Below are 15,992 nucleotides of genomic sequence, written 5' to 3'. Positions count from 1 at the left end.
GATAATCTTGAGTTTTATTAAGAATTTAAAAATCTAAACATTTTATAGAGGCCTGGGAAGCCTACCTAGAAACACTGCCCTCGGGCATTTCCAACTTCCACATGTCCGTATACCTCACTGCGCTGCGCACCCCCCGCCCCGCCCCATGACAGACAACGTGGCAGCACAGTGAATGTCGTGTTTTTACTATTTGTAGAAAACTGGCATTTAGGTTTCAAAATTAGTAATATTACAAAATTACCAGCAGCAGTCTTAAGCCTTTCAACAATGCTTATGAACTCCACTTCGCTGACCCAAACAAGGCTATTATTCCAAGTTCAAAAAGCAGGACTTGTCCCAAGGAGGCGTATCATACATCCTGCAGATACTCAGGCCACATTGCTCAGGACCCATTTGTGACCGTGTCTTCTTCCATCTCCTCTTCACCATCATCATTGGGGCCTAAAGAAGAACACAAAGCCAGATGTCATACTCAGTTCAGAGCACGGCCTCCTCTGGATGCGAGTGGCCATTCTGTGAAGCTACTGCATGCTAGTTCCTGGACTAGGTACAAACCCAGCCACAGGAGCTTAGCGTCCAGAGACTACTTCTTTGGCAAGTATCGGAAGGGATGGTCAATTCCTAGGCAAAGGGTCACAAAGGTGTTTTATAAAAGTCAAACTCACTGTATGACATTCAAATTACCCATTTTGGCTGCACTGATATTTCCCTTTGTTGTGACGGTAAAAAGCTTATACTTTGTGTTTTGTTCTTATCGCTACCGTAGGCAAAGAAAATGGGAATACTCAAAAGACATCTGGATACCTACTACATGCCAGTTAATGGGAATACTCACTGACTTATTGTCTCTAAAAATTAGAGAAACCATGGCAACAACCAAAAGTCTTACATTTGTTCATCAATTTATGACAGATACTTGGGTCAATGTGTTCTGAAAAAGGAAATCTTTTAACTGTCAGTGTGTGGGGAAATTATTCTTGTTTAAGCCTACTGCTTCTACAGTTAGCCCCAACATCAGATTTCTAGATACAAAACTACCAGGATGAGAATGTCAGTCAAGTTTTAGTGCACTCAGAAGCCTCGGCCCACTGAAATCTATGGAGTACCCTGAACCATGTCTCCCTTCCTCTTCCCAGTGAACCACCAGATCACAGTGAAAATCCAAGAGATCCTTAGGCCCAAATAAAACATTTCAGGGGAAACAAATCAGCTCAGTAACTCTGTCATATGACAGTCACAATAAGCCATTGTGATAAAGCCTCTTCCCCCACCTGTCACCACTGAGCCTTGAAAACCTTTGACATGGGGCACCTGGGTGGCTCAGTCAGTTAAGCATCTGCCTTTGGCTTAGGTCATGATCCCCCCGGCATCGGGCTCCCTGCTCAGCGGGGAGCCTGCTTCTCCCTCTCCCTCTGCCTGCCTGCCTACTTGTGATTTCCCTCTGTCAAATAAATAAATAGAATCTTTAAAAAAAAAAAAAAGAAAGAAAAGAAAACCTTTGACAGGTTTCTAATGCTCTCGGGACATAAGACCGCATTCATCAGTCTGCAGGGCCCTGTGTGGCCTACTGCATGCGTCCTCTGTTGGCCCATCTCACCACTTCTCCCTGTGCCTTGAACTTTACTCCCATTGGCCTCTTTCAGGTCAAGTGGGCAAGGCTCCCGTTTGCCACAGGTGCTTTGCCTATGTGGTCCCCCCTTCCCCCTAGAATGTCACTCTGCCTTTGTTTAGTTCAGCAATTTGCAAACACTTTAGTTTTAGGACCCAAAGAGCTTTTGTTTAGGTACACTTATCAATACCATGTTAGATTCATCAATACTGTATTAGACATTAAGATCAAGTATTTTAAAAAAATAGTAATTCATTAAAAAAAGTCTCCATTACATGTTAACGTGTACGTTTTTATAAAAAAATATAACATTTTCCAAAACAAAAATATTTAGTGAGAAGCTTGGCATTATTTTCTATTTTTGCCTCGCTCTATCATGTCTGATGAAGAGCCGTCAGCTGGACCCCGGTACTGGCTTCATCAGTCCACCTGCTGTAACGCTTTGTCTTCACTGAAGGAAATGAAGAAAATCAGCCTCACACAGACGTGCAGCTAGGAAAGGAAGGAGTATTCTAACAGTCTTTGTAGACTTTTTGTGGGTTTTCCTGTTTGATGCTATGCTAAAACGTGACAAAAGTGGTAGTTTCTTAAGGGTTAGTTTGCAATGTGGAGTCCGAAACCTTATCAATGAACTTTTCATACTCTCTTACTTGAAAAATCCATAGATCTACCTTTTCTTTGAAGTGACTAGTTCGCTTCATGTTCGAGAAGATGCCTGCCTCTCAAATAGAACAAATGTTCAAGTGCATGGAGACAACCCACCAACCTAGGCATGCGTTTGTGCATACTATCGTCCTGTCACCCAGGCTATCAAAAGATACGCACTTAAAAAGGTGACATTTAATAACACTAATCTCTTTGCTTTGTGAAGGATGATCTTAAGTGAAACATTTTCCTAAGAGAGTGCACAGCAGTTTAGAATGAGGACTGCTAATACATTCTAGGCCATGGCCTTGACCTGTGTCGAGGCCCCGGCAGTTTGACCCACCATTACTCTTGCGCGATCAGTGCAAATGTTAATGGTGGTAAAAGCAAGTAACACCTTAGCGTTATCATACGAAGTTTTGACCTCACAGATGCCCACAGGCTCAAGGGCTATACAGTGAGAACCACTGATCTAATTAATGTCTTACTCATTTTTAGCTTCCGTTCAGACATGACTTGCCCAAGGGAACTTTCCCTGAGTTGCCAGTCTAGGTAGAAGCACCCAATTACATTCATATCAAAACTCGTAATACACATTATTTTGGGTAGTTTTTACTTTATACCTCCAGCACCCAACATCCTGCCTGACACAAAGTTGGCATTCAAATATTAGAACAGCCAACACTTAGCAAAAAATGTATGCTCATGTCAGACACTGTGCTAAGTGCTACCTATAAACTCTCTTTACTTATCCTCCCAAAACCCCTTTGAGGTTGGTACTATATGTTATCTCAAATTTAAAGATGAGGAAACATGGGCGCCTGGGTGGCTCAGTCGTTAAGCGTCTGCCTTCGGCTCAGGTCATGATCCCAGGGTCCTGGGATCGAGTCCCACATCAGGCTCCCTGCTCAGCGGGAAGCCTGCTTCTCCCTCTCCCACTCCCCCTGCTTGTGTTCCTGCTCTCGCTGTCTCTCTCTGTCCAATAAATAAATAAAATCTAAAAAAATAAATAAAAAATAAAAAAAAAATAAAGATGAGGAAACGGACTTAAGATTAAGTGAGGCTGAAGAAATTCACCCAAAGACAGAGCTGGTGAGGCTAAGATCTGAGCTTCATGCTGTGTGGCTCTGAGGCTTGTGTTTCTAACCAACTACTAAGGAATCTAACACACACACACACACACACACACACACGGGTGAAAGTCCACACGGTTCCCTCTGGTGTTTGGTTACACTGCATGGCTAGGGAATAATGTATGCTTCAACTTTTACATAAAAAACCCTCAGAGTCCGATGCCAGAATATTCTCCATCAAATAACTTATCCTCAAAGATCATATAAAGGGATTTCGCATACGTTAGAGGCTAGCATTCCTGGGTCATGGCATCTGAACTGTTTTGGAATCACTTCAAGTATAACATTAACTGGGCAGCCCACAGACAAGAACACTGTGTCCTGACCTGATCTGCGCTCCCTGCCAGGTATCTGGCCAGACTGCAGCAAGCCCTTCAGCCGCTCCACTTCAGCCAGGGTGGATGCATTTGCTATAGCATTCTGGAGGACAGAAAACAACGGAGACGGACCATTAATTGCATCTAAGGATCCACCCAGAAAACCCTACACAAGTCCACAGCAACTTTGTGAGGGGAAGTATTAGTTTTGTTGGCGCAAGAATTTTATTGTCACATTGAAATCAACCCAAGACCGAATCATAAATTCCCAAAATTGGTAAACGGATGCGGACCCGCTCTGCAAGAGAGCCAACAATCACTGCAAATGTCCTAAAATTTGAGTGAATTCAAGCATCTATTTGGAACTATGTTACTGGATAATTTAGGAAGCAATATTATGAAATGAGGATTTCCCACTGATCATCAAGCAGATCTTGCGAACAGCAATCTTTGAAAATAAAAACTAAGGCAAACACTGAGCGTACTAAGGTAACTAATTGTTCAAAATAAAACATATCCTGGGAAAATGAGAAAGAACTAGAGCTGCCTCTGCTTTGACTGGCTCGTGTAAGTAATTCCAGTCAAAGTCAAGTAATAACTTTATGCTAGTTCCTTCTTACACAGAATACAAGCAGGAATCTAACTGGCAGCGGGGGGGGGGGGGGGGGGGGGGGGGGAGCTACAATGTTTAGAATTTGGTCTGTTACATATTTCATGTCCTAAACCCATGGCAACTCTCTCCAGTCCAAGAGTTAACACGTTATTACCTTGATTGCTTCTACATCCCCTGGAGATGGCCCACCTTTCTTTTTGTCAGTTGGCAAACCAGCACCTGGGTTGAAACTTGGGAGGGGGAGGGAAGAATGCAACTGTTAAACCCCGACCAATGGAAGGTGCTTCTCTTTTACTTTCAAAAAAGCTTTTGAAAGTAATTCAACCAGTGTAGTATCTTATCTTTGTTAACAAACTGATACAAGAAACTCTCTCCTTCAGAAACACCACCCAGTTCTCATCTTCCTCTAGAGAAAAGGCAGGAAGTATACAATGTTGCATTAAGACTAAACACGGAAGGATTTGCTAACCTGGTAGAAATCTCATGTGATGTGTGGACCATTGTTGGTCACGGGCTATCATCACACAAATTCAATACTGTATTAGGCACAGGTGTTTTAATTCTGTAGGAGGCAAAAAGCCAGACAGATAGTGTTTCTGAAGGTGAAGTGGAGTGAAGTTGGATATCCGTATCTTACGTTTTGCTTCTCCTGGCAATATCCTTTGCAAGTTGTGCACCCCGTTTGCCCTTGAACATTTTCTCTGCTTCCTGACGCTCCTACAGCAACACCACACACAGAGTTAATGGAAATAGGAATACCACATGCATTTAGATGCATCCCTCAGAAAACACGGAAGAAAACTCTCCTGAAATACTGTGGGCTGGTAAAAATACCAAAAGCCAATTTCAAATAAAAGGAGACAAAGGCCTTGCCTTCTCTGGTGAGGCGCCCTGAAGAAACTTCCCCCTCCTAGTTTTAAGGAGGGGCTCTGGAGGAACTAAGAAGGTTTAAAAAGAGAAAGAAAGAAAAACCAAAAACACTCCCAGTAAAGGGAAAATCACTCTAACAATTAAAGCTGCTGAAAAATGGATTATATTAGCTCCCCACGGGGAATGTATCTAAACAGTCTGCTGCTGACGGTGCTCACGGTGGCTCTGATCCCAGGCTGCCTGAACGGCCAGCACTACTACACAAGACAGTGTACCCCCCCCCCAAGTCCTACTATAAACTCTGAGATGCAAAATACATGATTTAACGTTTTCTTTCCCACGTTTTTATTACAAACCAATAGTAAAACTCATTAGGCAATTGAAAAAAATCAGTAACAAAGGTACAAAATAAAGTACATGAATCTATAATGACTTACAACCAACAGAACCATACTTACTTTTAGTTTCACCTTCTGGAAATCCAGTACTCTGACTTGCGGAACTTTATAAATTACGTACAGTCTGTAATGCTTCTTATTTGTTACAGGATTTCTCAGAATACTACAAGAAAAGAAATAACATAATGCCAATCTTGTTCATGGCGCAGCACACAAGAGGTCCATTTTAATAGCACCAGGTGAGTCCATAAACTAAGGAAAAGTTCACATTTTTTCACATTTCGGTGTTACTAAGTTAACATTAGGGAAGCTTTAATAGAGCACTGGACCTAAAGGAAATATTTTCACTCCTTGTTTTTAAAAGGTCCTTCTTACTAACGGATTGCTTTAAATTCAAGGCTGGTAATGGTATTATTATAAGGGACTTCACTGTCACCACCACCAATCATTTCCATACCTTAGGTAAGTCAGTGATTTCAGAGATGCCAAAGGGTCCAGATCACCCTGTAAAAGAAAAGGCCACAGGTAAGAACACGGAAACCATAGGCTATTTTGAGATTCTGAAACGGCAGATGCCTTTGGAGCAAGGACTCCTCTTATATTTTTTTACTGCCCTAGCATCTAGCACATACTAGCACAGCACAGATGCCTAATGAATTCCTACTGACTAAACTGGTAAGTAGATTTGAGCTTCTTAAACTTACAATCTTAGCCCTAACAGTTTCTGTCTCAATAGCAGAAGAGACAAAAAATTTTTTTATTTCCTGCAGCAACCTCCAAAGGGCTAGAATTTAAACCAATGATTTAGCAAAGAGATGTCAAAGTTTCTGTAACTTCAGAGCAAGTTCTTCACACAGGGAACCCCAAACTGGAACCTGGGGTAACATGGTTCTCCCTGCTAATACCTGTATGCGCCTGGTGGTGGTGCAGGCGTCGCATCATCTTGGGGGCAGGCACCTTTATTCAAGCCTCCCTCAAACTGCTTCAGAGTCAAGGACAAGGAGTATAGTTAAGAAAAAAAAAAAAAAAAGGACCCACTTATGGGACAAGAGCGGGTTAGTTTTTGAATCTTCCCAAAGCATCCCATAAAATATAGTACAACAAGGACAGCAAAAGCAAAAGCAAAAGCCTGTGGTCAACAGGTAGAACTAACAGAGATGAAAAGGCATTGTGGCAGGAAGCCTGAAACAGGAAGACGTAGGGACAGAGCACTGTGAGGACAGTGCGAGGCACACGGGCCCAGCATGTGCACAGGACGCAGCAGAGGGAAAGCGGAGACGCACAGGACAAACTGGAGTGCTCCGAAACGACCAAGAGGCAGTGAGAGCAGCCACCAGCAGATGGGCACATGCCAGTAAGGAGAGCAGCAAGGCTGGGGCAAGGCCCGAGGGGCCAGGCAATTTGGGCCCTCAGTCTTAATACTAACCACAAATGGTGTCCTTTCCAGGACAATGCCCTACAAGGAGGAGAAACTGCTAGGACCAGACTGAAATTGAGCGGGACAGGGGCAAGAGGGACAATGAGGAAAAAGTACTGATAAAGGCAAGGGGAACAGAGCCAGGAGTTCAGAAAAGCAGCTGCCATTAACAACCACCAGAGGGAGCTCTAGAGCACGCTACTGGCATAACACCACTCAAAGAACTACACAGGATGACCTAAAAAGGGACAAAGACAAACATCGCATGATCTCACTTGTATGTGGAATCTAAAACAAAAAAAGACCAACTCACAGCAACACAGAGCTGACTGGTGGTTACCATACCAGAGGCTGAGGGGTGGGGGAGAAGGGAAAATGAGCTATTGATCAAAGAGTATGAACTTTCAGTTATAAGATGAGTAAGTTCTGGAGATCTAATGTACAACATGGTGACTGTAGTTAATAATAATATACTACTGTATACTTGAAATTTGCTGAGAATAGATCTCAAGTATTCTTACCATACAAACAAAAAAGTAAATATGTGAGGTGATGGGTATGTTAGTCTGGTAACAGTAATCACTTCACAATGTATACACCTATCACAAATCACATTGTATACCTTAAATACATAAATTTTTATTTATCACCCATACTTCAATAAAGCTGCAAAACAAAACAAAAAGGAACGAAAGGCAACTTTTGTTAAACTCACACGCAGACACACACAAACTATGTAAAATATAATGATGATGACTTGATGGGTTTCTTAGACAGAATAAATAAATAATACGTTGGGAGGTATGAAATGTTTTTTTTTTAAAGTCACTATTAAGAAACTAAAGGTAAAAAAAATAAAGAAACTAAAGGTATTGGTTAAGTTGAAACTTTAGTATCAATTTTTAATTCCCAGAATACTAAGAGTGGGAATAAGTAATTCCTACACTATTAGTAGGAAAAGAAGAATGAGAGAGAGAGAGAGACAGAGAGAGAATGAACACAGTAAAGGAGAGAAAAAGAAATGCAGAATGGATGGATCAGTAATAACCTCCAGAAAAAAAGACAAACTCAAATACACCAGTAATTAAATTAAATGTGAACAGACCAAATACTTCATTTTTTTTAAAGATTTTATTTATTTATTTGAGAGAAAGAATGAGAGATAGAGAGCACGAGAGGGAAGAGGGTCAGAGGGAGAAGCAGACTCCCCACTGAGCAGGGAGCCCGATGTGGGACTCGATCCCGGGACTCCAGGATCATGACCTGGGCCGAAGGCAGTCGCTTAACCAACTGAGCCACCCAGGCGCCCCAAATACTTCATTTAAAAGAAAGACTTCACACTGTATTTAACAAAACAATCTTACCATATGCTGTTTTAATCTACAATATAAGGTATAGAAAAGCTGGAAGTAAATTTTGGGTGGAAAAAAATGATCATACAAATACTAACTAAAAGAAAGGTAGTTTTGGCATATTATAGCAGATAAATAGACAACAAGGTAAAACAGCACTAAAAGAGATAAAGAGGGACACGGCACAGTAATAAAAAGGTTAGTTCATCAGAAAGGTATTAACAATTTAAAATCTTGTATAACAACTAAGAGAATTTCAAAATATATAAAACTAAAATGGACAGAATAGAGGGCACCTGGGTGGCTCAGTTGGTTAAGCGACTGCCTTCGGCTCAGGTCATGATCCTGGAGTCCCGGGATCGAGTCCCGCATCGGGCTCCCTGCTCAACAGGGAGTCTGCTTCTCCCTCTGACCCTCCCCTCTCTCATGTTCTCTCTCTCTCTCTCATTCTCTCTCTCAAATAAATAAATAAAATCTTTAAAAAAAATAAAAAATAAAATAAAATGGACAGAATAGAGTTCTGACTCCAGAACATCTGACTCCACTACCATGTGAGATTTTGACGAACCTACTTCAGTAACTGAGAGCACAAACTCAGCCTTCATCTTTACAAACAATTTTAAATATAATTACAACATACACAAAAATACAAACAGCTCTGGGCACCTGAGTGGCTCAGGCCATGATCCCACAAACCCCAAGTCTGGCTCCCTGCTCAGCGGGGAGCCTGCTTCTCCCTCTCCCCCTACCCCCCACATGTGCTCTCTTCTCACTATTCTCTCTCAAATAAATAAGTAAAATCTTAAAAAAAAAAATTACAAACAGTTTCTATCATACCACACATTTCCTATGAATGTGCGTTTTGGGTTGAATACCTCATATATTTTAGAAAAGACAGGGCCTCGGACCAGTGCTTTCTTACTTCTGGAGTCAAGTACTCCTTTGAGAATCTGAAGGAAGCTCTGGACCCAGTCCACCAGGAAAGAAACAATCATGGAAACAGGGAAGGGAGGTAAGGTCATAATAACACAAAATCAAGTTATACAATACAGACTTACACATCCAGTGTTTAAGTGAAAAATTTAGGTTACAAAACATTGTATACTATGAGCTCAATTCTGTTAAAAATTATACATACAGAGCAGAAACTTAAAACGCATCAGAAGAAATAGGTCACCATAATTACACCCAAACAGAAAAATAAAACTTGCCCCTTAGCTCACAGGAAAACCAATTCCAAGTGGATCACTGATCTCAATGTGAAGAGTAAAACAAGTTTCCAGGATGTAACTGTCCAACAAAATTTAACATGTTACATATGTAACTGAATATTTTCTAGTAGCCAATTAAAAGAAAAATACAAGTGTAACTTATTTGAGTAGTTATTATTTAACCTATTATCCAAAATATTATCATTTCAATATAAAAAACTGATAACTTACATTTCTGGGGGTACTAAGTCTTTGAAACCCGGTATGTATTTTATAGTTCTTAGTACATCGCAATTCAGAGTAGCTGCTTGTGGCTACCATATTGGACACTGCAATTCTAGAAAACAACTTATGTTTACAGAAAACAACTCTTTCTGTAGTGGAAGGCTGACAGGCCATCAAAAGTACTAGCAACAACAACAAAAGACTGATAAATTGGACTACGCTTAAATTAGGAACTTTTCTATCAAGACACCCTCAGACTGTCAAAAGATGACCTACAGAGTGGAAAAGGCTATTTAACTGAAAGAAGCCCAGATCTTGAATTATGAAAAAGACAAAGCATGAGGACATACTTCTCTGGGTTTTCTAAATTGTCTGTAAGAGGCATGTAACACCTTTAATTCCTCCCCCCAAATACATTCCCCCCACGCCCCATTCGACTTACCAGTTCCACAAGACTATTGTTGGTGAGAATGAGTTCTGTCAGACAGGGTAGAGCCTGATCAAGTCCCTCACCTATACGGCTAAAATGGGGGGAAAAAAAAAAGACTTCGTAAAAGTGAAAAGTAGGTAAGCTAACAATTTTATCTAAGTCCTTGTACAGAAGATTTCAGACTCCAAAGGTGGAAGAACTTTAGAGATCTTTCTTCCAACACCCTAACTGACAGAGGGAAAATGAAGCACAAAGAAGAAAACTTATCTAGGGTCACAGGGTTAGTGGCAGAAGCGGGATGATTTTAGAACCCATGCCTCCTGAGGATTCCATGACCATTTTGTCTAGTGAAAGCTAAGGGAAGAAGAAACTGTGTAGAACAAACTACTTAGGTTACTTCATGACTTTTGTGCAGGTAGCACAGAAATACAAGTGATTCTGCATTCACAGCTCAGGTACATGACAAACAACGACACTATAAGGGAATGGTTAACTCATATGAGAAATACGCCCACTTTAAAAAACCAAGTCACTGGGGAGCCTGGGTGGCTCAGTCAGTTGAACATCTGACTCCTGATTTTGGGTCAGGTTGGGTTATCAGGGTCCTGGGACAGAGCCCTGAAGTCAGGTTCCATGCTCAATGAGGAGTCTGCTTAAGATTCTCTCTCTCTCGGGGCACCTGGGTGGCTCAGTTGGTTAAGCGGCTGCCTTCGGCCCAGGTCATGATTCCAGAGTCCTGGGATCAGGGAGCCTGCTTCTCCCTCTCCCTCTCCCTCCCGCTCCCCCTGCTTATGCTCTCTCTCTCAAATAAAAAATAAAAAATCTTGGGGCGCCTGGGTGGCTCAGTTGGTTAAGCGACTGCCTTCGGCTCAGGTCATGATCCTGGAGTCCCAGGATCGAGTCCCGCATCGGGCTCCCTGCTCGGCAGGGAGTCTGCTTCTCCCTCTGACCCTCTTCCCTCTCGTGCTCTCTATCTCTCAAATAAATAAATAAAATCTTAAATAAAAAAATAAAAAAATAAAAAATCTTAAAAAAAAAAAATCCCTGCCCTCAAAAAGCAGGAATTCTAAAAAAAAGATTCTCTCTCTCCCTCTGCCCTCCCCCAACTTGCATCTGAGTGCACGCTCTCTCTCTCTAAAATAAATAAATATATCTTTTTAAAAAGCAAGCCACTACCAAGGCATCTGGATGGCTCAGTTGCTTAAGTGACTGCCTTCGGCTCCGGTCATGATCCCAGGGTCCCGGGATCAAGCCCCGCATCAGACTCCCTGCTCCTTGGGAAGCCTGCTTCTCCCTCTCCCACTCCCCCTGCTTGTGTTCCCTCTCTTGCTGTGTCTCTCTGTCAAATAAATAAATAAAATCTTAAAAAAAAAAAGGCAAGCCACTACCTAGTACTAAAGACATTGTCTGTAGACCTTCAATAACATTTTCTGATAAAATTTACTCAGAGGTGATGAAAAAGGGTTAAAGAAAACTCCAACTTCAGTAAGTAATATTCTAAAAATCAGTTGTAAAGAAAAACAAATGGCAGAGGATATGAGGTAGAGACACTCAGTCAAAAATATAATTGTTGGGGGCACCTGGGTGGCTCAGTCAGTTAAGTGTCTGACTCTTGATTTTGGCTCAGGTCATGATCTCAGGAATAGAGTCCCGCATGGGGCTTCACACTTTGAGGATTTTTCTCCCTCTCCCTGCTCTCATGTTCAGGTATGCGCGCGCGCTCTCTCTCTCTCTCTCTCAGATAAATAAATCTTCAAACATACACACACACACACACACACACACACACAAATAATTGAACTTTACCTATCTATTTAATATAACCCCTCTGATAATTACAATTATTGTAATTGTACAATATGTACAATTACGTACATATTACCAAAATATGTACAAAACGGCATGTTTGTAATTTAAATATCTATTACCATGAATATGTAAGTATTTCTGAATAGATGCAAATAAAATGACACCAATACCAAGTTAATCTCTGGACCTATATGGGAAAAGTGCAGCTTGTTTCTCATTTAAGAAATATGTAGGCTCGGGGGCCTGGGTGGCTCAGATGGTTCAGCGTCTGCCTTTGGCTCAGGTCACGATCCTGGAGTCCTGGGATCGAGTCCCGCATCGGGCTCCCTGCTCCTTGGGAGCCTGCTTCTCCCTCTGCCTCTCTCTCTCTCCCCCTCCCTCCCTCTCTCTGTCTCTCATGAATAAATAAGTAGAATCTTAAAAAAAAAAGAAATATGTAGGCTCAACTGGCAGTTAAGTACTATGGCTTCTTCAGGGTTCACTGCAACATTACTCTAGGGGAAAAAAATTACTTTCCACTAACAGACACTTACCATATTCTATTGTTGTTCACTAATAATGTTTTCAGTCTTCTCAACAAAGGAAAACCATCCAGTTTCCTGATTTCATTGTCAGAAAAATCAATAGCATCAAACTGGTCTAAGGTAGCACCTAGATTTTCAATGACAGGAATTTTATACCCTGTAAAATAGAAGGAAAAAAACACACAAGTATTAATATGGTTAAAAGGTACATTAAAACCGTAGCAGTACTTCACAGTAATTTGATTCAAAGCTTCCATTTATTCAGAAAGTGTTTACCTAGCACCTACACTGTGCCAGACACTGTGCAAATAACTGGTACATAAAGTGAGGAACAAGAGTCACATGTCCTAGCTGCCACGAAGCTTACAGTCTAGGGAGTGGACAAGAAGATGGTCATGACAACAGGAACAAGGGCTACGGTAATGAGGACACTTATTAATAGTAATACTGGTAGCTAACATTTGCAAGAGTATTTACAGGGTGCCTCACACTGTTCTAACCAAAGCCCCAGAAATAGTTAAATGGCATGAGAATTTACACTGTAAGCTGCTTATTGTCAGTGTCCAAGTCTTGTTCATACATCATGGAAGACAGTTCTTAACCTCTTTTGCATTCCCACAGGCCCGATTCATGGAACTTATCAGATATCCTCTACACCTCCCCCAGCTCCAATTCAGACTTCAAGGTCAATGGTTCATACACAATAATAAACCACCCTGTGAACAATTCACTCAAATACTCACGGATTTGTCAAAATGGGCCTAACTACTGTTCTGGGTGCTGGCAGAAGAAAGAAATGAACCCAAGCCACGGTTAAAGTACATAATTCAGAGCTGCAAGGGTTACACCAAAACAAGTATCCTCAACACTCAATGCACTTCAGATACAGCAAAGATCAATCTGTGCCGAGAGCGAAAGTGGTCAGTTACTACTGAATCGAACTTTTCTCTAAACTTAATTTCAACAAAATAAAAACACTGGGCTTTGTCAGCAAGGAATCCAAACCAAAAGCAGAGCCCGAACTAGTGCTGCACCTCAGCCAGTGTTGTCCCTGTGGAGCCAAATCTCAGGCCTAAATTGTATTGTCTTATTCCCAGAAAAATTGCTCTTCATATCCTTCCTAAAGTCATTTCCTTGAAATGCTGATTAGACAGCTGCACTCCCAATTTCTTCGCAAGCCTAAGGTTTAAATGGCTACATGAATCTGAATAGTTCAGAGCTTCCACCACTTTACACAGGGCACTCGTAGTGCAAGCCTCTTTAAAAAGAAATTTCTTTTTAAGATTTATTTGAGAAAGAGAGCCCATAAGCAGGGGGAGCGCACGCAGAGAGAGCGCGCGAGCAGCAGACTCCCCGCTAAGAAGGGAGCCCAATTTGGGGCTCAATCCCAGGACCCCGGGATCACGACCTAAGCGGAAGGCAGACGCTTAAACGACTGAGCCACCCAGATGACCCTAAAATGTTTTGCTAAAAGGGACATATAAGACAACTGACGCTAATAACAAAGAAATCTTGCGGAAACAATCGCTTTTGTTCTCAGACTTCGTTTCCTCCCTCGCAAATTATAGGTAATTAACACGTATCCTAGCTATACTCCCACATTAACAGTTCAACGTATTTACTGAGAACCAACGAGCCGCTGAGCACTAGGATTACATTTTCCCAGCTCTCAAACAGTTCAGTCTGCGAAATACGCCAAGCAAGGCCTAGCTGAGGCCCACGGGTGCGGATCCGGAAGCGATCAATCAATCGGCTGGGCGAGTGAGTAGAAGCGGGGGTAACTGAAGCCTCACAAGGGCCTAGGGATGGTTTTTGGGCTGCAACGGCAAGACTCAGCCCCCGGCGGTGCTAGCGCCGCCCGGCCTGGCGCTCACAATGCAGGCCTGCTGGCCAAGCGCCGGCCCTCCGCGCACGCGGCGGGGTGCGAACCACCCGGCTGCGCGCGGAAGCCCGCCCACCCCCCTAGACTTACCCCGGAGGTCCAGCTCGCGGTCCCGCACGGCGTTGGTGTACTGAGCCGCCTGCTCGATCAATTCTGCCGTCAGTTTCACCATCCTGCCGCCTCCCGCTGCCGGTACTACAGCCCGCCGGCTATTCCCGCCGCCTCCCGCCCGCCAGACTTCCCGGCGTCCCCCGCGCCCCGCCGCCAGGCAACACCAATCGCAGCCGGCGCATGCGCGCGCGGCTCCCCGTCCAGGCCGAAGCAATCAAAGAGCCACGCCCCCGACCTCGTTCTCTTCGGAGGTTCGGGCGAGCGCTGAGCTTGTCTCAGGCTCTGGGTTCTTCCTTGGGGCGTATCTGGAGGAGGGCCCCTGATTCCAGATGTTTGTGTCCGCAAGTTAAGCAAAATGTGAAGGCACCCGAGTGGAACTATCTCCATGCATCGTTGCAGCTTGAGGTGGGAGGAGACGCTGTGTCTGTCCTCACTCCACCCGGGAGGGGCGGGCACCCGTGGGATCCAGTGAAGGGTCCAGGACTTCAGGTTCCCATTCCGGGCGGGTGCCTTGGCCCCCCGGGCTACCACGTGAGAACGAGGGCAAGGTCAATCACAGGGCCACTTCACTGGGATCGTCCTACCGCCCCGCGCGCCAGACCCGGCTCTGCGCCAGGTTCAGTTTTCTGTTAGGCCAGTGAGCTCCAGACCTTTAAATATTTAATGGAAGCATGATATAAAGAAAAGTGCGCAGACCAGGAATTTGCAACGTGACTAATAGCTACAGAGTGAGAACACCTGCGTTGCTGTCTCCCGGTCCAGAAAACGAACACTTTTCTGAAAGCCTCCCCGCCTTCCCAAGGCAACCAGGAATCGAATCGAACACCATAGATTAGTTTTGCTTGTTTTTGTTTGTTTGTTTTTTAAGATTTTATTTATTTGAGAGAGAGAAAGCACAAGGGGGGTGGGGTTAGGGGCAGAGTGAGGGAGAAGCCGACTTCTGCCGAGTAGGGAGCCCAACATGGGCTGGATCTCAGGACCCTGGAATCATAACCCCAGTGGAAGGCAGACCCTTAGCCGACTGAGCCACCTAGGCTCCCCAACTTTTGCTTGCTTTTGATACAAATAGAATCATGCAGTGTGCTTTCCTGCCCGGTTTCTTTGGCTTTGTATTATGACCGGAACCATCCAGTTTTCGTGCAGCAATGGTTTGTTTACTTTCGCGGCTGTATAGAATTCCATTGTGTATCTTACACCATAACTTAGCCATTCTGCTGTTGATGGACATTAGCGTTGTTTCCTTTTGGGGCTATTCTAAATAATGCTGCTATGCATTTTCCTGTACATGGATCCAATGCACACGTGCCTGAGTTTCTCCAGAAGTAGAACTTCTGAAACATAGGGTATGGTAAAAATGCCTAACAGGCCAAGAGGCTGAAATAATATACATACTGTAGCTGTGCGTAAGGGTTTCCATGCTTTCAACCTCAGCTTCATTGGTATTGT

At 43.2% G+C, this 15,992-nt stretch overlaps 1 protein-coding gene across 1 annotated transcript; it reads right to left on the bottom strand.

The window, feature by feature from the left end:
- On the bottom strand, nucleotides 1-14,682 carry SNRPA1 (small nuclear ribonucleoprotein polypeptide A'). The gene is made up of 9 exons (XM_027571710.2): nucleotides 14,526-14,682; nucleotides 12,563-12,710; nucleotides 10,233-10,311; nucleotides 6,043-6,089; nucleotides 5,646-5,748; nucleotides 4,955-5,034; nucleotides 4,472-4,547; nucleotides 3,714-3,807; nucleotides 1-441 (listed from the first exon to the last, which is right to left on the bottom strand). The coding sequence occupies exons 1-9, from the start codon at nucleotides 14,605-14,607 to the stop codon at nucleotides 383-385; spliced, it is 768 nt and encodes a 255-aa protein (XP_027427511.1). The 5' UTR covers nucleotides 14,608-14,682; the 3' UTR covers nucleotides 1-382.
- Between the last annotated feature and the right edge of the window lie 1,310 nt (nucleotides 14,683-15,992).

Source organism: Zalophus californianus, chromosome 6 (genome assembly GCF_009762305.2).
Source record: "Zalophus californianus isolate mZalCal1 chromosome 6, mZalCal1.pri.v2, whole genome shotgun sequence".
In the NCBI taxonomy this organism is placed as follows: Eukaryota; Metazoa; Chordata; class Mammalia; order Carnivora; family Otariidae; genus Zalophus; species Zalophus californianus.
The sequence above is the reverse complement of the archived record's forward strand: the minus strand, read 5'-3'. Positions and strand labels throughout refer to the sequence as shown.